The sequence below is a fragment of the Silurus aristotelis genome, assembly GCF_946808225.1.
Source record: "Silurus aristotelis genome assembly, chromosome: 21".
Classification (NCBI taxonomy): Eukaryota; Metazoa; Chordata; class Actinopteri; order Siluriformes; family Siluridae; genus Silurus; species Silurus aristotelis.
The window spans coordinates 13,976,612-13,999,045 of record NC_139594.1 but is presented as its reverse complement, the minus strand read 5'-3'; the positions used below and the strand labels follow the sequence as shown (position 1 = coordinate 13,999,045).

The window sequence follows — 22,434 nt, the reverse complement described above, 5'->3', positions numbered from 1 at the left end:
AAGCTAGAACTGTGACTATATAAAGCAGGCAGTGTTTCCACCTGCCGCGATCATAACTAACAAATTCGTGTAGCTTTTATTCCCTTATGTCGGCTAAGTTGCAAATACAAGTGTGTGTCCCTGGCTTGAAGTTCTTATCATTCGTTCTTCAACTATCCTTATCTATTTCATTGGGAGAATAAGAATAACTTTTGAAGAGAGAATGAGAATATCATTTTTATATAGAGAACGTCAGTAACTTTTTGGAACCATATTGTTAGTGAGCCTCCAACCAGCTGTAGTTTAGGCTACATGCAGACTCAGGAACCGAAACCAGTGCACTAAATGGAGAGGCCTTTGTTGTTCAATAAATGTTTAATTCAAGCAATTTTCTGTATCACGTCTTCTTCATTAACTATTATATGTTAAGATATTAAGGGGAGGAAAAAGAAAATCGGCCAAACATATCGTCATCATATATCGGCGATCGGCTGCCTTAAATTTAAAATATCGGCAGAACCCATATCGGTTGACGTCTAATCATGGCGTAACAATTTATACTTAAAAAAACGTTTAATTAATGAATAATTAAGAATGTATGTAAGTCTGGTGTTTAAAACTATGATTCAAAATTGATTTCAGCTCAATCTGACCATCACAATCAATCAAAAGTAAAAATACGGATATCCCAATCCCATTTCCCCCTACTTTTAAAATAACACGTGAAGTTTTGACCGGTAGCTGATTCTAACTCTATACCAAGTTCTTAAAAGTACTTATGAGCTTCAGCTACTTAAAAAATCAACCACAATGATGACAAACATTATTAATAATCGTTATCTGGGTTCATGTGAAAGATCTGTACTCTCTCCAAAACATACTATATCAGTGAATAACATTTTTTTTAAAAAAAGCAAATCTGATTGGACCCCTAAATCACTGCCTGCAAACATTCAAGGAGTCACGCTTCTCTGTGAATCTACTCTTTTGTACGACACACTCAAAACTTGTTACACAAGAACTTCCCCTTCCCCAAAATAAAACCATAGACCATAATAAACACAAAGACGTTAGCAAGTCAGTTACTCAGCTGGAGCGACAGCCACAGAGTAGCACACGTTCCTTTATATATACAGGGAGCCATTGTGGTATAGTGCTACAGCAACCCACACACACACTTTACTGTAAACAACCAACACCAATCACCAATCAGACCCACACATACGTGATCAGGAACTCGCACACATGGTGATCGTGAACCCACCCACATACAGGAACTGACCTGTGCAGCACATGAGCGTGAGCAGGTGAGCATTGAGTCTCTGTTCATTATAGTAGTCCGGCCACATTCTTTCCCTGTTTGCTTTGCTTTTACTCCTCTTTTAGTTTAGAATGTGTGACCTTTTCCTTATTTTCTTCCTCTTGAACCATGTCCTCCTTTAATCCGATCGACTCCAGAGAAAGGTCCGAAGAGAAATCTGAGCTCAAGCTAAATCCCGGCACCTGAGGGAAAACTGGTGAGTGTGTAACTCGCAGTCGCTGCCATGGCAGACTTGACACTCTGGCTCCCACGTGTGTGTGTCATGCACAGACTGAGAGCTCCTCCCCCACCAAGGTCTAGAGTTCCCCTCCACATTCAAAGCTTCGTCAGCACGACTTCACACACTGCTCTACCCAGGAAAAAATATGTACGCTCTCACGTCACACCTCACTCAGAACCGTATCACTTCACCAGAATCACTATCTGTGGAACCTTCTAGACAAGTCAGGCTGAAAGGATGAACAAAAAGAGAAGGGAAAAAAAAGCAGAAGGACAATGTTTTTACACTCTAGGGTGTGATATTGTTTCCTTTATCACAAGGAAGTCATAAGGAAGTCCAAAAGAACAGTCAAGCAGGAGCAGAATGTGTCCTTTTTTCATGATGTCTTTTAGGACGCCACTGACTTAATAACAGTTAAATGCAAATCAACAGCAGGCAAATTCTGATGTTCTGCATCTAATACAGCACGTGTGATGTGATGTGGTGTGGTGTGGTGTGTGTGTGTGTGTGTGTGTGTGTGTGTGTGTGTGTGTGTGTGTGTGAAGCTCTGCTGCAGTGATGCAAGCAAAAACAAAAGTGAAAGTGAGCACTCAGGAGGGAAGGACCAGGAAAACATGGGGATTTCTGGGAACTCCTGAACACTGAGGATTCTCAATCTGCTCCCCAAAAAAGGAGGAAAAGATGGAAGAGAATACATTTCTTTGCATGATATGGTATAAGAATGTTATACTTTTATATAATAAATTGCTTTTAAAGAGAAAGTCGTAAAAGCATGCAAAATCTGATCAGGTTTCCACGGTCTTCAAACTGGTCCTTTAAACAGAACCCGTGCAGCTTGTATGTAGAATAATATAATCCACAGGTTCCCCCTATAGGAAGCCAAGAAATCCTGATCCTTTTTTCATGGATCTGTATAGGTGTCTTCTCCTTTCCAACTTCAAAATGCATTTGCTTTTATATTGCATGACACAATCGCACTTTCCTGTCCACAATTCCGCCTCTGAAATGTTCCACGTAAAATCCTAGACCAAGGACACTGGAGTAAGTAAAAAATCTAAATAAAAAACAGGGGGAAGCCCCTGAGGAACTTCTGTCATTGGAATTACACCTGTTATAAGTTTCACCCCATTTGTAAGTCAAATGAATCCATTATAAAGGAAGGATATGAAACTGAGTATAGGATCCTTGTGATTTCCCAACTTCCAAACTGAACTAATCAATAAAACCACTGAACAATCAGAGAGTCGGCAGAACAGCAGAAGTCTCACTCTCAGAGCAATTTGCAAGAACATCACACACAATCACAACACAATGGTCACAGACGAGTCAATCAGCAGAAGCCACTCAGGAAGGACGTTTGGCCTGCGCCTTTTTAATCAGTCACAGTTCAAAGGTCGACTGATCCAAACACACGAACACAAACTCCCACTTCCAGTGCTGCATCGTCACTCCCTCCTCCTCTCCCTGAACAGCGTCACGCTCCCCATCGTCCTGCTGGTTCCTCCCCCCCTTTTTCGTCCTCTCGTCCGCTGTCTCCGCTGCCGTTGTCTTCGTGGCGGTGCACCTCTCCCCGAATTCTTCTGTGTGCAAGTCTTGTTGCGTAGCTCTGTTTTCCTGCAGCCCTCCGAACTATAAATATCAGAGCTTACGCTCAGAGCTAATACCACACAGCACGGTTAAACCTCTCCCTCCCTCTTTCTCCCTCCTTATCTCTGCTAATCTCTTTCGGGAGCCTGGACTGCACTATCCAGTTTTGCTCTGTCACATCCTTCCTTCATCCGTGCTAGTTTTGGGTTTGTGTTTCGGTATCACCCTTTCTCATCCCCCTTTCTCCGACTGTGTAAGTAGTGACGCTCTGAGGCTGGCACCGTGCATGTCCGCCCCCCCCTGCCACACTGTCCTTTGTGAGCAGCAGAATGAGCGAAACCTGTGGGAGTTCGAGGGAACTTCCGATCAGGCGGTGATGTTATGAAACAGAGAGGCAGGCTGAGCTGAGTTTGAGAACAGAGTGAGCCTAGAGAGACAGATGGCTCATGTTCAGCTGCGGATGAATTTCTGTTATTGGCTGAGCTTCTGCACGCCAACCAGCCTCCATTATCCAATTAGCCTCTATTACAACTGTGCTCCCTGTGACCACTGATTAGCAGAATTAAATCAAATTAAGGCTGAGACATGTGCAGCAGCGCTTCTACTATGTTCCTGCAGAATCTACAGAGATGCTTCTGAAAGCTTAAAAACATAGTCAATATATTATAACATTATTATTATTATAATTATTATTATTATTATATTTATTATTATTAGGCATGTTCATAAACACAATATATACTTTGCAGTTTATGTGCCTATATGTTCTGAGATCGGTGTCCAACATTTTTTAGTTAAAAATAAAAGAAAAAAACTGTTCTGCTTCATCTGACACCTGATAATTATGATTGTATTATCAGGTACACTATATAGATAAATGTTTGTGGACACCTGACCATATAATTCGTTTTTTTTAACATCCCATTCCACATTTACTCTCCATTTGCTGTTACATTTCCCTCCACTCTTTTGGGAAGATGTTCCACTAGATTTTGGAGTGTGCTTATGGAGATTTGTTCTCATTCAGCCACAAGGGTGTTAGTAAAGAATGTTAATATAGAGTGATAAGACTTGGAGTGCGGTCAGTGTTCCAATTCATCCCGAAGGTGTTCAGTAGGGTTAAAATCAGAGTTCTAGGAGATCTTCCACTCCAACTGATTTAAGCATATCATCATGGAGCTGGTTTAGTGCACACATCATGCAGGAGCGGGTTTGAGTCTCCCAATCCATCCAAATACACGCTATACAAGTGTGTGCCTCCAACTTTGAGCTAATAGTTTGAAGAAGAACCACACATGGCTAGAAAAGTCAGGTGTCCCAATATTTTTGTCCATACAGTCCAATCATACTGTTTTTTTTTTTTACTCCTTATTAAAGTTATTTCTTTGAGGATTATTAAGAAATATAACATTATCGGGTTGCTTTGATTTTCAATTTCTTCAACTATTCATTTTGTTGGATTTTTTTTTTTTTTTGCAAATAATTAAGAATATCTATATATATACAATCGAAACAAACAAAAAGAAAATAGATTTTCTTTTGGTAATTAGGGCTGTACTTTAAAAGAGTATGATATTATATGTTGTTATAACCAAACAAACAAAGTTTAAAAAAATCAAAAAATCTAATTTTCACAAAAAAAAAAAAAAAAAAAAAAAACCCTCACAAAAGTGCCAGGAGTTTAAATCTAGTCCATGGTCCACCTCACTGTGGTTAAATGTGGAAAATGCTGTCACTAAAACAAGCATTTTCAGCACAGTGAGTCTCTGGGCGTATTCCTCCTTACTAAATAAATGCTGGAGAACAAAAGTGTGTCTAGTTTTACAGTTTAGTGCTCGAAGACTCTATGACAAATCTCCGTACATTCCTTTCACATCGGCCAGAATCTTCATTGAAACACAGCTGAACACCAGCACTCACAGAAATGAGAATACTGTGAGAGTATTATAAGTAATAAAGCAGTAATACAGAGTAACACACTGTACACTGAACAAAGCTGTGTTCAAACTCCGAGCTCAGACTGAGTAGAGCTGAACAGTGACACACAGTGATGAGAAAATCACATCAATCACACAATGAATATGCTTAAGGCTGGTCAAGCAAATAGATGTTCTGAAAGTCCAGAAAGACAAAAGTCATTTAGATCTGTACATCTTAAACAAGTTCACACACACCACACACACACACACACACACACACACACACACAGCTGCTGTCTCCACCAAGAATGACCCAGTATTTTACTTCCTATTATAGCTAATAATAATCTGTACTGTACAGAACTGTGCACTCACACACCCACACACACACACATCCGCGCACCCACACATACACACTTATTCATGGAGCAAATAAATGCTGCAACCAACTAAATCTAAACCTTCACATTATCCTCAATAACCAAAAAAATGCATCATTTGGGCTCTTTATTTCCCAATTACTATTTTAAACTAACACACACACACACACACACACACACACACACACACACACACACACAATATTAGATTTGTATGGGTTTGCTCTATCATTTATTACAATTATCCAGCCAACAGAAGAAAAAGTTAGTAAAAATATAAATATTATAAGAAATATTTTCAGTGTCAATATAGTAAACCTTCAATAACTAAATCTTTGACTTATAAACTATTTGATTGTCAGCAAATTAAAACCTTAACAACAATAAGCATACAGAAATACAGATGCCACAACAATATGCAAAAGAAATGTCCCTGATATACTGTATATGAACGCAAAGCTCCAGAAGAGAACAGTCACATCTACAAAAGAGGAACACAAGCATTAGGATTCAGATTCAACTCTAACTGATTCATTGTGCAGCCCACAGAGGGCGCTACACTGATAACTAAAAGTCACCCAAAATATCACACTTCTCTGTTTTTGTCTCACACACATGCAAGATACAGCACCTGGGCTCTGGTGCGCTTCAGGCTTTCCTGCTGAGAAGAAAAAAGGGCCAGGTGGCTGGATAATGTCACATTTCTTCCCTCATTTTTCTGACACTTCTATCATCTTTCATTCCTCATGATTTCAACCAGAACCTGAAGGTTCACAGTCCTCTTTCTCCTGGTCCTACATACACATCCTGAAACCTTTTATGTCCGACTCTTTTTCTCCATCAGATAATCTCACCTGCAGGGGCTTTTTGAGGGTTTCATGTCTGGGTTGTTTAACAGGAATCTAATTTTCTTTAGAGTCTTTGTGACAATGGGTATTGATAAAAGTGCTCAACAAATAAAAGTTAAATTTAGCCTGATTGCCGATAGTAAACAATTAATATTCTGTCTCTATACTTTCTCAAATCAAATGTGCCCCAAACAATCGAAAAGAAAATGTACTGTAGCAGTACTTAACACTGTCTAGTGATTTTTTAAAAAAGCTGTCGTTTGGTGAAAAACAAACCCGAAATGAAGTCAATATACTCAAGCATGTTGGTTTAGACTTGGTTTAGACCAGGGGAGGCTCCATCCGGTACAATACAGAGCAGTTTTTAATGAACATTTTTTGGCAGGCATGCTGGTGTAGTACGAATGTGTGTATGTACGTTTTGCTTCTGCTATACATTTAAAAAAATAATAATATATGGGCTGTCAATTAAAATATTTAATTGCGATTAATCACAATTGTCATGATTTAACTCATGGTTAAGCGCAACTTATTCGCACATTCGTATCTGTTCCAACTGTACCTAAAATTTATCATTTTTAATTCACATACATAAACAAAATAAACTTTTGCTGTTTCCACACGGGCAGATTTTGGTGCTTGAGTTGAGACTTGAGACTGAAACAAATGTTTACTGATTAAAAAGAAAATTGGGTGAAGTTTTTTTGTGTGTGTGTGTGTGTGTGTGTGTGTGTGTGTGTATATCTGAGTAAAGAAAGGATGTGAATGAATGTGTGTTGCATTGAAAGTTTAAATTTCACCTCTTTAATTTAATTACATTTTTAATAAAAATGGTCAAATGAAAATGCGCGCTGAATCGTGTATATATATATATATATATATATATATATATATATATATATATATATATATATATATATATATATATATATATATATGCATATATATCATATCTACAGACATCTTCCTCAGTAGCATTTTTCCCATGGTCCGGTACTTGGACGTGACTCAGTGGTTGGGAACCTCTGGCTTAAACTGTTTGCATTCAACTTTACAGTCAAAACTTGACTTTTAAGTCAAAAGCTGCAAAAGCTGGAATTACTTTTATAGATGTCTTTATATAGAATCTCCCCTCTATTTCAGCTATAGCATGTAGGAAAAAAATAATCATCAATTGTTCTGTTGTTAGTAAAAATCCAGCAACATTTAACATGTGGTTTCTAATAAGTTACTAATATACAGAGAATCTCTTTTTAATGTGTGACTCGTTTTACTGCTGATGCTTTAAAGCAGCCGTGGTGAGTTTCCAGACTTTCTGTGTAGGAATTAGACATCGAGAGGGTGTTTTAGTTAGAGATGAAAAAAGTTCTCCAATTCATAAATAGCACACAGCGATTTCAGAGAAACTCAGGTACTACAGCAGAATTTCTCTTGTCTAATAGCAGCATCTATAGTTAAATTTAGCATTAAGTCATTTAAGATAACAGTCAGGGAGGCCACAGGAAGAGGAAGGACCTAGAGAGGAAATTAGCGTGGAACTGGCAAAACGTGTTAGAGACAGAATCATGTAGACCGAAAAGTGTACCGTTAAGAGCTGCAGCTGCTCGTCTGATCCGGCGTCTGCAACACAGCCACACGCCGGCCGCGGTAACGAAATGCACGGTGACAAACAGCATGGACGTCCACAGGGCTGGATTCGACAGCTCCATCACAGTCACTCACCCGCTTTGCTTACACACACGTAAATCTCCTGAACTACAGCTGGACCGTGATAACCGGGAGCTGGCACGCACAAAGCCCTGTGTATTGTTAGTTCACGATGCACAGAGCACCGTGTCCATGTCCTCGTTCTCTCTAAATGTTTCGCTGAACAAATGCAGGAGAAGAAAAGAGGATCTAACCGTCACTGTAGTTTCTGTTTAATTTTATTCTGCTCTGCATATGTTAACTCTTTAGCTGCATCATCCTCACTGAGTCAGTTCCCTCTCCCCTCTCATACACCTCTCATAAACACACACACACACACACACTTTGAATGAATTCCTTTCTTGTGAAGCAAGTGCCTAGAGTTTAGAAGTCACAGAAAATGACTAAAATAGGAAAATAAAGGGATGCTCACAAAAATCTATGCTCACAGTTTACCTTCCTGAGCCTCACTAAACACCACTCTGTGTGCGTGTGTGTATGTGTGTGTGTGTGTGTCTCGGTGTGCGGTTGCACACGAGCCTGCCAATATGCCTCTCTGTTTATACTTGTGTATCTCAGTTGCTATGAGTGCGCATTTCCCTTCACTACCATATTTTGTGCGGTCCCCGTCCCCGTCTTCGGCGTGTGGTGAGAGCAGCTGCCTCCATCGAGTCATCTTAAAGTAGCAAATGGTGTTGAAGTGGGTGTGATGCTCACGTGTGCTCATGAAATATAAGGATGGGCAGGAGACGTTACAGAGAGCTGTCCTGGTCACAGTGCCTGTCACTGCACTCGGTGGTTGACAGCAACTACTGTATGTGACAGGACACAGAGCAGGGAGACGTACATTTCTTAGGTCTGGAGCTGCTAGTAATCCTGCAGTAGCCCCTGGTGATGGTGGACTATACATGAAAATATGCAATTGCTCATGATGACTGTCTTTATAAAAGCCTGGGGGTCTTAGTCATAATATGGGGTAATGGGTAGAAAGAAGGACAAAGAAGGCACAGAAATATGTTGATTCACAGTTCGAAAATGTCGTTATATCTGAACACTGGTCATGCAGCAAAATGCATGTGTGAATATGTACGCTGTTATAATGGTGCATTAGTGGGAAGCAGTAAATAGGTAGCTACACACGTCACACTTGGCTAGCTAATAGCTACCAACCAGATGGCACAATTTAAAAAAAACTGCATAATATTTTCCACCTCTGTCAATACTTACAGCAGCTCACATATCCGGAGGACAAACACTTATTGGCCTTCTGAATTGTTTTTTTCTAGACAACAAATAGCGTATGGAGAAAGTATGGCCCAAAGCCAGTGGATTTTGAGTCGTGATGCTTTGCTAGCTACATTCGTCTATGCTCAGTTTTAAATATAGCATAAATATAGACAAATAGCACAAAGACCAAATGTTCACCTCAGAAGCACATGAGCTCAAGCTCAAGTTTGAATGTGTGCCTGAGCTACTTGTGCATAAAGGGATGCTTCAGTGTTTGCTAGCTGCTGTAATACCACCCTATGTGTAAACACGGACATGCCGGAAAATGTTCTAATGCAGACAAACGATATCTGCGTTCGATAAGCCTTTTGGCAACTTACTGGGCCAGTGACTCCTGTGGTGCTTGATATAGGACATATAATAAACCCTTACAGCTATTCGGCAGACAGCTTTATTTAAAGTGACTTACAATTATGTCCTTCACACAACTGAACATGAAGTTAAGGATCAAGGACCTTGCTCAGGGGCTTGACAATGAGATTTTAAACAATTTCTAATATACAGTACAGTGAAACCTTGATACTCGCAACCTTGACATTCGTGACTTCGATAGTTTGCGGCTTTTAATTTGGACCCAGCTTAAAAGTAACTCGCAAAAATCTGAACGTTCGTGAGAAGCTGCGAGCGGCTCGATAGTCTGGAGTAACATTTTAAAACAGTTTGTACTAATAAATTACATACAAATGTTTGAAAAACTATTTTATTATTGTATTCTTCATTTAAAGTAGTAAATAAAACATTTATGACAAAGAAATCACAATTTTTGTTTACACTACAGTACATGTATAATTCCCCTTGAAAAAGGAACCATCAAAAGTAGTCAAAACCTCACAGATCCTTGTTACTCGCGAGGGGTCATAGAGGTCGATATCGGTTTTTACCGATACCAATAGCTATGTTGGATGGTACTTCCAATAACCGATTAATCAACCGATAGTTTTTAAAATAAATACTGGATAATTTATTTTTTTTAAACACTCCATGTAAAATAGTGCTGTACTTTATTACAAAAATAAAAAAACAGAACGGAATCATGAAAACATGCTAAATGAAATAAATATGAATATTTAATACATCATTATAATTCTATGGTTAATAAATCGTAAAAACAAACAGCACGTGGCATCAGTGATTCGCCTCTGGAGGCTGGAAAGCCAGAAAAAAAAATAGTATGGATTTTTGCTGATAGCCGATCGGTTCAGCAACCAACTAATCGCTAAAACCGATTAATCGGCTGACCTCTACTATAGGCAATTAGAAACAAATTTTTTTTATTCAATCCGAACAGAGAACTGCAATGTTTATGTAATGTGACTATTTTTATTAAGAATCGTTGGCAAACCATCTTCATTTTGTCCTAAAGGAAATCAAATTACACACAAGTCAATTATTTACAATGAAAACTCTTTTATTAGGTGAGTGACTATATTTATAGTGTGCACTGTAGGTTATATGTTGCTATGATATGTATATGAGGTGTGCATATATTGTGAATATAAAGCCCTTCAAGCAACACATGAAAAATGAGCAGAGATGCAGAATCTGATTGCACAACTACTAGAAATTATTGTGGGCAAACAAATAAAAAGAATGAAATCTTTGAATAATTAATAACTGTCTGCAGCTTCAGCCAATCAAACAGTGAGGTCTGTTTCTCCTAATATAAAATGATTTATATGGCTGCTTTGCATTTGTTAAATCAAAACTGCTGCGATAAATGTAAAAAATGTTCACACAATGTAAACGTATACACAATTGGGGATATGAACAGAACAGAAAGTTGAGGAAACTTCCAGTGTCACCTTACCCATGGTCCTCTCTGGCTTATCTAGTCACCTCCACATCTGTCACATCAAACTCATCTTTCAGAAGGAGGTTCAGAGTAAGACTGAGAGATGATCTTGACAAAAAAGTTACAGAAAAACAGCCCCGGGTCGTGACAAGTAAAGCAAAAAATTTTGTGTGTAAAAACAGCCACAAATCTGCGGTTGTCTGTGTGTGATCTCACTGTGGAAAAAAACTCCACTCTGGGTTTGCACGTGGACGATAAAGAAATGAAGAAGAAGTATGCATGCATTAAGATTGCAAAGTTAAGTCTTGGCTGGAATCAGATCAGAAGCATGTGTTTCTCAGCCGAAGATAACGCATCTCAAATTCAATTCCGTGTAATAACATGGTCTCTAAATCAGGGGTTTCCCCAACCAAAACACAATACACGTTAACAAATACACATATACACCATATTTACACATGAACCTCTGAAACAGAACCTTCATTTAGGTGAGAGAGCGCAAATTAGCAAATCTGAATCCTGTACAGAAACGTTTAGATCAGCCTACACGATCCTTTTTTCTGTTGCTCAAAACAGAAAACGGTTTGCAAACCACAGTGCCGACTTTATGCATGTCCCAGTTTCACCACTATGGTTACTATGCCATCCACCTAAACATAACTGACGCTGACTAAATTCTACAGGAAATAATGGTACATCTATGAATGATAATGTCACGCACTAAAGTTGCATAAACCACACAAACTTTTACATTTCATGCCAATTTAGACTAATGTGACAGGCATGCAAAATTATTACACATATACCTTATAGAGGCAAATGTATTGGGACACCTGACTTTTCCAGCCATTTATGCTTCCTTCCCAAACTGTTACCACAAAGTTGGAGGCATACAATTTAAAAGGATGTTTTTGGATTACAGTTTAAGTTACAAATTACAGTTTACCCGCTGTATGGTGAGAAAATGGATAATTAACACTGCTACGCTACAGCATTTTAACTGTGACTTCTCCATGAAGCATTAAGATCCAAGCTCTCATGCTGAAGCTATGACACACAGGCCGCAATGACCAAGACAAAAAAAAAAAACATTAGGCATTATTGATTGAGATATTTTTGTCAGAAAATGAAAGTATAGTATAAAACACCAAAGCACAAAAAGCAAGCAAAGGAAATGCAGAGTTATTGCACAGCCCCAAACCTTAATAAGAGTTTGTGTATGACTGTAAATGTATCCATTAATGCAATGAGAACCATCTAGCACCAACCACACCCACCCACACCCACACCCACACACACCACTCCAATACTAGATTCTACTTGCCTGCTGTAATATTAGCACAGTAAACTCTTAAACCCGCTCGCTATTTAGTGTCATCTCTCATTTTGTTTGTTTCAGTACGCTGACTCAGCACATACTCAATCCTCCGAGCTTGCTGATAATGTCACACTGACCTTCACACCCTCCCTGATATACGATCCTTTCACTAAACATTCTTCCTCCAGCACATGTGACAATCTGTAACCAAAAGCACAGTCAAACAACCTTCAAGAAATCCTTTACAAGATCTTATAGAAATATACGCTATGGACAAAAGCACTGGGACACCAGACTGTTCCAGCCATATGTGGGTTTTCTCTCAAACTATTATCACAATTGTATATGTCGTCTCTGGATATGCTGGCATTAAATTCTCCCTTTAATGAACAAGGAGACCCAAGCAAGCTCCATGAAGATATGGTCTACATGAAGATCTTGAGTGGCCTACTATAGAGCTCTGACCTCAGCTTTATTGAACACCTTTGAGATGATTTAGAACACTGACTGAACCCCAGGCCTCCTTAAACAACTTAATAAAGTTAGGTCCGTCATCAAGGATCATCATTGTATAAACTAGCAAAAAGAACTCATGCTATCTATAAAAGTCTGTTATAGAAATGATTAAGCTCATCACATACAGTAAAAAAAAGAAAAAAATCATTTTAAAAGAGCGCTGCAATCGGAGGAAGTCTAAAGACCAGACAAAGACACCAAAACCAGTGTCCAAATCAATTCCATATGAACGAACACACTCAAAAAAGCCACTTCCTCAATGATTTCTTTTAAAACACCTACTGAACATTCCCTGCAACACCTCACCGATCAGAAAGAGGGCAGCCTGGTATCATGTACAACTTTATGAGGACGGTGTCCCACACACACAGTCCTACATTCCTATAATTAAGAAAGCCGGCAGCTGTACGCATGCCACTGGTCACGCCTCACAGGAAGTGACTGGTGAAAATACCTGTAATGCCAAAGGCTGACTCAGTACACGGATCTGGCTCATTCAAGCTGACAATGACATAATTGTTTGCCTGTCTGTTCTTCCTCAATCAGCCCTGACATGTTTATATATGTGCTTCGCACTAATTATCACCTAACCTAGGCAAATTCCTAAGATTAACAAAATGGGTTGATGAGGAAAGCAGTGTAGGAAAAGCTTCTTTCACTTCCACAACAATGAGCCTCAAACCTGACAATGCTCCTGTGCACAAATGAAGATATGCTTCATATGGGTGGGACTGAAAGATCACGAGTGGCCTGTTATAGAGTCCTAACTTCAACCCTATTGAACACCTTTGGAATCAATTGCTGGCCTCCTCACCTCTCTTACATCAGCACCTGAGTTTACTAACACACTTGTGGCTGAATGAGCACAAATCTCCATAAGTATACTCCAAAATCTAGTGAAACATCTTCCCAGAAGAGTAAAGCTCATTAGAAATGGAGACTAGATGTGGAATGGGCCGTTCAGAAAGCATTTCTTTTTTTTGTTGTTGCGAAAAACAAATTTGTCGTCAGTTTGTTGTCTATCAATCTGTTCATTCTGTAATACATTTTCCCCACATTACCAGCCCTTAACAACCACCACAATGCCAAACAGGTACATTACAGTTTACAGTAAATTTGTAATAAACCCTGCTACCCTTCAGCACTGTATCTGTGACTGCTCTATGAAGCATTACGATCTGAACTCTCATGCTGCAGCTATGACAAGGAACAAGAAAAAAAAGAAAATAAATCAGGAAAGCAGTGCAGGTACAGGCAGAAAGGTGTTTGCGTCTACACAGACATGGTCAGTGGACAGAAAATGAGCACGTCTGTTTCTGCCCTGTTTGAATATGTGCTTAGGTGCCATTAAGAGATTACAGAAGTCTGAGCTCTGAGCAGAATGACTTCACACGCAAACAGCGCTGAAAATGCCACCAGACAAACCGCATCCAGGAAACCACCTGTCAGAAATACACAAACGGAGCACGAGGTTAATCGGGGCCTGTGCTAATTCTGCCACCCATCCCTGTTAACAGGATGAATGTTTGCAGATTAAATAAATGTTTTGAGAAACACAAAAAAAAAAAACATTGTGCAGCGAAAAAAGCACCTCACCAAACATATAAGCCGGAGCAATCACTCCCACACACCAGACGGCTTTCTTTACAGTAATTACCGCTTTTTATTTTTCCTTCCACTGCAGGCTGTAAAAAAAAGCATTATATCAAGAGCTATTAAAGGTCAAAATAAAGAACCTCTAACAACCAAGCTTTTTCTCAGTACTATAAATATATCAGTACAGTTCAACCAGCTTTAAAATACTTCAGAACATGTCACCCCTCAAACTATGTCGAATAAAAAAATTTAATAATGCTCCCAGAAACACTCCACTTTTAAAAAAAAATGTAATTTGGAAAAAGTTATACCATCTCAACAAACTAGCTAGCTAAGCAGCCGCTAGTAAGCTAGCTCATGTCACAGATTGTCAGTTCTTACACATTTATTAACAGAAGTCACACCTCTCAATTAGTGTTTAGTCATCATCAAAATCACCATAATATTAGGCAAGGTACACAAAGTATTGGACTTTTTCAGCCATATGTGGTTCTACCTCAAATTGTTACCTCAAATTAAAAAGGTACACAATTGTATAGGATGTCTTTAGATGTGGTACCATGAAATTTTTCCTTCACTTGAACTAGGAGACCAAAGCTTGTTCCAGCGTGACCATGTTCCTTCGCATAAAGCCAGCTGCATGAAGATATGGTTCACGTGGGATGAAAGATCTTGAGTGGCTTTTGAGATCTAAACATCAACGCTATTTAACACCATTTTTGATTAACTGGAACACTGACTACACCCCAGGCCTCTTTTATCCTATGCCGTAGCGATTACACACTCAGAAAAGCATGACCATAGATCATAACCTAATAAGAACAACTATTAATTTATGACTGTGATACTGTAATACTGTGATAATTTTAGACTGGGTGTTCATATTATGACGATTCCAAACACCGCTACTGAACTAATATGTAAAGATTCTACAGGCACGATAACCAATGTGCCTATCAAAGGTATGGAAACACTTAGGTTTTTTTTTTTTTGTTAGATGCATGAATGTTCCTTTTGTTTATATGCCAAGTAATTTATAAGTATAGAGATTTACTTTGCCCAAACATTTAATTTAATATTGGTGTTACAGTTGTTTTTTTTTCAACAAAAAATCCTCCCATAGCAAGAATAAAAGCTTTATGCACTCTTGGCATCTGGATAGTTGGTTTCTCCAAACTTTCAGCTGAAATTCTTTGCAACGCTCTTGTAAAACTTGTTGGATATTTATTTCTGACTTGGTAGTTATATTGGTTCAGAATTCTTTTTAAAAGTTTTCAACCTTTTTTGCTCCAAAACAACCTCCAACCATTAAACTTCTTTGTCTGTGGGTACGAGACAGTCTACTAACATCGTCTCTATCGTTCTCTATCTCACATAATTAGTAAATGGTAAATTTGGACTCATCTTTCCACAGGACTTTCTTCCAGTCATTCCAATACTTGAGTAGTTTTGCTTTCTGGTTTGTTGAATATAAACAAAAATGAACATGTCTGTGTCTCGAAAACGATAAAAATCTAAGTGTTTGAAGGCACTGCATGCAGCAACCTAGAACAGGTAAAGTTTAGAAACAATTATTAAAGATATACCGAATTGCTTATTCCGAATCGGAGAGGTTTTAACGGATCATATAAAGAATCAGGTTTCTGAGAGCAGGGATCTGCTAACTGCGACTAAATGTTAAGCCCTCCCTGTTTTTTTATTCTAAAAGAGTCGAGCTAATGCCAGACCAAAATTTTACCTCATTAACTTTAACAACTGCACAGACAAAGATAAAGATTTATCTTGCTATGATGGTGAGAAAGTTGTGTAACAGCAGTTACATCACAGGTGTGGGCTTCAGCTTTGGGGTTTGGCCTCGGTTCAACACACCCGGTGATTTAAGGGGAGAGATTTATCGGAGCCCTTTGCTAATGCCGTAACTCTACGAGAAAGTTTCTCTTTGACGGCACAGAAAAAGTCACTGTGTATGGCAGGAACGAGAGACAAAGCAAGATTTACACTCCCACCTCCGCTGCGAAGGAGTGCTTCTATTCCTACTCTTTCAGCTTCAGAGCTGAACGACGAAAGATTTCCTCAATCACAGTTTAAAGTGGGTGGAGCGGAAAGGGGTCGTGAGAGAGACAAATTTAGGAGCAGGTCAGGGGCTGGGAAACCACACTAAGAGAAAAGAAAGAACACTGAAAAAAGGGGTGGAATGAGCAGAGGCTACACAAATACAGGGCAGATAGAAAGTGGTAGCGTCACCGTCAACGCTACCATTTTCCTTTAGCTGTCATCATCACCAGGGCAACCTATCAATTAGACTCTGACCTCAGTCTCTTGACCCCAAGCTCCCAAAAGCCCTGTTTCAATTAGCGTTAAGCCTGTATCATCATTTAGACTTTTCACCCAGCAGGTCCAATCTAATTGATTTCTAAAATAGGATTTTAAAACCAAGTGCCTGCATTGCAAATTGCAAGAGATCAAATCTTGTGGGGGTTTTTCCATTTAACTATAGTTTGTTTTGCTCACGATGGTAGATGGTAGGTTCCAAGATGGTAGTCATGGTAATGACTAAGTATGCACACTAAGTAGAGCTACCGGTTCTTGTCTATGTTGTCTTCTGCACATTTCTAACATTAATAGAAGTTTCAGAGGTGCCGTTGTAGTCCGTATGAATAAAACCCTGCTGAATCAGATGTACTTGGGTGATCGACAAAAATCCGAGCAATGTACAATTAGTACCAATAAACAAACAAACAATAAAAGCTGGATGCATACACAAAATGTTTTTCAAAATCATCCATTGAGCAACCAGTGTCCTCCGATGCCTGGATGATGATTCAGATTTCTGCCAGAAGTTTGTTGACTCTTCAGCCAAGGCTTGGTGTTGTTGATCAATAAATTATATGCTGTGGGAAACCAAACCCAACAGCAAATAAACCAACAGAAGTATCAATTCAATTTCTTTCTAAATCTAACTCAACAAACTGAATAATGTCTGTGAGAACGGTCTGAAAACAAAACAAAAAAAAAAAACAAATGCACAAAACAGAACAATCTGGACAGTCACATATCCAAAACACACTAAAACATTGCTGAACCCGACTAAAAATCTGGCTGGATTATGTTTATAGTGCCAAGTCTTCCCTGCTTATTATATCTGCCAAAAAAACTAGATCTGCCTACCTAAACGAATTAAGGCCAATGTGTCAATCCTGTTTACTGCTTTACTTATCATATGGTCATAAAGTCCAGTGGATCAAAGTAAATAATACATGTAGGTCAGATGCAGGAGCTGAGACTGTACAGCATGTGAGCCAGAACTTTTTATCCACAGGTTTTTACACATGATATGAAATGACCACTGGAGTGCCTTTTATCAGACGCTAAAACTCTCCAGCATGCTCTGGTGATCTCACGGGTCTCAAAAAGTTAAGAAGGTGCATTTCCCCTTTTTCTCATTCATTTATTAAACAGTCAGTTGCACTGCTAATGAGCGTTCCTGACCTGGGTTCGTTGAGGAGCCCTAATCCGTATTTAATAAGCCACTCCAGATTCGAGCCAGGCGTGACTCCCGAACACTAGGGCCTGGGAGACTTCGGCTTGGTTAAAGAGCATTGATATGGAAGGTAGACAATTTGAGCGAACTGGAGAACTAAAATGAAAGGGGTTTTTTTTTGGAGTCATTCTCCATCAACATCAAAATCGTTGGCGGTTACAAAGAAAAAGAAATGGCCATGCAGGAGTGTGGGAATTTGAAGAAAAGAAAAGTGAGGAGAAAGAAAAAGAAAAGGGATTGGGAAAGCATTGGGGCCATAAGGGGAAATATAAGGGAGAGGAACAAGGGCCTCCAAAAGCATAGGACCCACCAGTCAGACAGCAAGCAAAACAAATATACAGCCTCTCTCTCACACACACAAACATCACTATTCAGATGTACTCCAGCTCATGCCAGCTCACAAACTGTGCAGCCTAGTGGCCAGGGAACAAACAGGAAGTGACAGGTCATCTCTCTCAGCACCACTGTCTCTCACACACACTCGTACACATGCGCACACACATACACAGCTAACTCATTCAGACCAAAGTGATAAAAAAAGAGAAAGCTGCTACTCAATCTACAGCCAGTTAGCATTAACACTGACTAGCATTCCATGGCAGATCTGTTAGCAGCATGGATTAAATCGAGGTGAGAGGAATGCCTGGATGCAAAAAAAAAAAAAAAAAAAAAAAAAAAAAAAAAGGATATTCCACAAGCAACATCCTTTTTCGTCTTCTTTCTCTTTAGAGCAACAATGCAAAATGTACCATTTTTCACACAGATACACAAGAGCACCTCAGCTAGCAATGAGCTACATTCTTCGAGATAGTGTTTCTTTGTAAATCTGAAAATAACAGAAAAAATAAAGAAAACTACTGTAACTCAGCACATAATTTAACATGGTGGTAAATGTAATATAGTATAGTATTTACTCATTCATCTAAACTAAACACTTGTCAGGGCAAATGGTGGATCCAGAGCCAAGAATGGGTTTAGAATGGGCATTGCTTGAGTGCATGTGTTTGCGTGCGTGTGTGTGTGTGTGTGTGTGTGTCTGTGTACATTTACGGCATTTGGCAGACACCCTTATCCAGAGCAACTTACAACTGAGTAGGGGATGGTTAAGGGCCTTGCTCAAGGGCCCAGCAGTGGCAACTCAGTGGTGGTGGGATTTGAAACTGTGACCTTCCGATCCAAAGTCCAATGCTTTAACCACTGAGCTACCACCTCCCTGTATGCACACACCTGTATGTGTGCGAGTATGTGCATGCATGTATATGTACACTGGATGGGTGGCCAATGAACTAAAAAGCACTCACACACTCCTTTGCAATTCGACATGGCCAACCCATTTACCTGTATCTTTACCAAACCGAATCTGTGAGGCATCACCTTGTTCCCCAGTTTTAGTATTAAATAAGGCTAAAATTAGGCAATTTTAGCCTGGAATCTACCATCACCATAAAAAGTTTTTTTTTTTTTTACCAACTTATTCGCTGTAAAATCAATACATGCTTTCACTTTTTAATTGCTTCTCTTCATGAAATAGATAAAGAGTTCACTTTGACTGTTTATCTACTCCCAGTTCACAATTACTTAATACAGTTCGCAATACAGATCGCAAACACCTTACAAAGGTAGTAAATACTCCTTAATGACCCATAATCAATCTGTAAGCCATCTCACATATCTCATCAGATGCAAGATATTTCAGTACAGCAAAAAGTTTTATATCAAACTGCAGCTTGCAACTCAATAGCACCAAGATTAATGACCCTGCAAAAAATTAAGGATAGAAAATTATAAACGGAACGTTGCTCCATGATAAGGATTAAGCATGACTGAATGATGAGATGAACGTGAGTCATGGATGTAAACAAGACCACTGACATCATGGCGTTTCTTGAGTCAGAGGAGAGCGAATCGACTTTCACCATGTTCCGGGGCCAAGCATCGAGTTTTTATTCACACCCACACCCACATAATATACACTGCCAGAGCTAGAACAATACATCGTCCCACCACACAGTACAGCGCATAATTACACTGAAAAGGCTCTCTGCCATTAGAGAGATTGCACTAGAGAGAGTTCACTATCAAACCGACACCTTTTACGCAAGAAATAGAAAAGATATTAAAAAGAAGCTGCACAATGTGAGTGTAGAGATACAGTGTACAAGTAAAGACATTCAAAACCTGCTCTGATAGAGATCTAAACAACAGCTATTACCCAAATTAGCCAACCATATTTCAGCCCCACCTTCAAGGATCAACAAACCAAAGTATTGGGACACTTCACATTTCCAGCCATATGTAGCTCTTCAACAAACTGTTACCACAAAGTTGGAGGCACACAACTGACTTTGGATGCATTCCCCCTCACTTTCACTAGGAGACCCAAACCTGTTCCAGCATGACAATTGCATGGGTTGGAGAGGAAGTTATTGAGTAGCCCACTGTAGAGCTCTAACCTTAAGGAACTCATTAGGATGAACTGGAACGCTGACTGCACCCCAGGCCTCCTCGCGGTAAATCATCCTGAGCAACCCGCTAATTTTAATTAATTAGGAAGTGTACTGACGAAGCAATCTACTGTTAAGAACACTATCCTCAGAGTTCACGTGTGTACACTGTAGGGGTTCAAGATCACATCTTGAGTGTGAAAACTACTATCCAAATGAATGAACTTTCCTCTGCTCTGCAGTTGCAGTGACAGGATCAGGGTGTGCTTGGGAGTAAACGTAATCGGCTTGATTTTCATAACCAAATTTACTCAGACTAAATGCTGCAGCTCGGTTCATCTCTGACTCTAGAGAGCGCAACAGAGCCGTCAGACCATTTCGCCTTGTTTGTGTGTCTCTTCAGAAGCAGCCACACCCTGCTGGCGCTATCGTGATATGCTGGCATCGGCTCTTATCTCCAACACTGCATACGTCGCTGTCGCTACACTGTCACACTGAGCTTCAGTGTGTCCGTTTCACTTTCTCTACTCCCACAGCTGCCTCCACATCTATCTGTTTGCCCTGCGACCTTATCGTTATCATTAAGGCAAACGTCACACTACGTTAAGACTCATAACTGCCCAAAGCATGGCGGATATCCACTTAGATTGTGACTTTCAAGGACATGTGCTGTTTAATCTTTTTATGATATTAATATGAATACAAGTACTAGAGCACATAGTGTGTTTAAAGAGTAGTGATAAGCAGCTTAATACTCTCTAGTTGCTGTCTAATGGCAAGTCTATGAGCAGAAAGATCTCAGTCAAACCCCAACATCAAGTCCTATGTCTAATTTAAGCGCAAAGCTGTAGTTGCGTCTTAGTGAAAGTATGCAGTCTGTTTCAGAGCCATTGCAACTGGCCTTGAAAAAACAAAGGCCAAGGCAGCAAAGAATTGTCAGATTGTGAGGAATGTGTGTGAGGAATGGATGAACATTTATGTATGCTGACCTCTGAGAAGACGTGGGATCCTTTTGCAATGTTAGAGATGGAGAATGGGTTGTTTCTTTCCATGACAAGCCTTTAAGAGTCTAACTGCCATCTGTGTCCTTACACCAAACAGGTGACCTAGCTGTAATTTCATCCTCACCGTCTCTGAGTTTTGCAACACCACATGTCCTCCCCTCACGCACCACTGCTGTGTTTAAATGAAGAAACGTATGCAGGATGCTTGCTATGGAGAAGAGAAATGCCCATGGCAGCCATTTGAACAGCTTCGAAACAAAAATGGTCATTTTCACATTTAGACTGCTGAGATTCTTGGTGCTGTCTTGTAGCTTACCCAAAAAATGTAGACCAAATCTTAATCTGAATCTTACTTTTCTTTTGGCTTCTCCCATTAGGGCTCGCTACAGCGGATCATCCGCATGTTTGATTTGGCACAGGTTTTTACGCTGGATACCCTTCCTAATGCAACCCTCCCCATTTATCCGGGCTTGGGACCGGCACTAATAGTGCACTGGCTTGTGCAACTATAATGGCAGGGGTTGGTTCCCTGACCGGGGATCGAACCCGGGCCGCAGCGGTGAGAGCGCCGCATCCTAACCACTAGACCACGAGGGAACCTTTTATACAATAATATTAAAATGTAACCGGATTAAATAAAAAAGCATAATGTAATGAGGGGTTCCAATTTTTGATCACTTACATAGCTTACTTAGTTTCTTTGTGTGTTTGAGTATTCACAACATGGGGAAAAAAAAAATAAAAAATACTATTACGTTGCTTTCCAAATAGATTTGTATTATGCTTCAACTCATGCAGGGATGTTTGAAAGTCTCACTGTAAGGTTTTAAGTTTATAGGAAGAAGGGTATAGTCAGCAGACAGCAGGACATAACTGAACAGACACATGGACAGCTATATGACATCACACTGATAAGTCAGCTTTCTTCAAGAAGTTCATTGAATAAGACAGCATTTTACAAGTTCCCCCTTCACTGGAACTAAAAGGCCCAAACCT

The 22,434-nt window shown here is 39.6% G+C and overlaps 1 protein-coding gene across 8 annotated transcripts in view; it reads right to left on the bottom strand.

Moving 5' to 3' along the window:
- The window catches only part of macf1a (microtubule actin crosslinking factor 1a), a 189,677-nt gene that overhangs the window by 118,087 nt on the left and 49,156 nt on the right, over window positions 1–22,434 (bottom strand). The window contains exon 1 of one of the 8 annotated variants that reach the window (XM_083523431.1): window positions 7,840–8,404. The exons of 4 other annotated variants lie outside the window; for them this stretch is intronic. In XM_083523431.1, the coding sequence (XP_083379557.1) occupies window positions 7,840–7,963 (124 nt within the window). In that variant the 5' untranslated portion in view covers window positions 7,964–8,404. Of the gene's footprint in view, window positions 1–1,261; window positions 1,511–7,839; window positions 8,405–22,434 lie in introns of those variants that run through there. 3 more of the 8 variants (XM_083523428.1, XM_083523429.1, XM_083523433.1) reach the window with 3 other exon arrangements.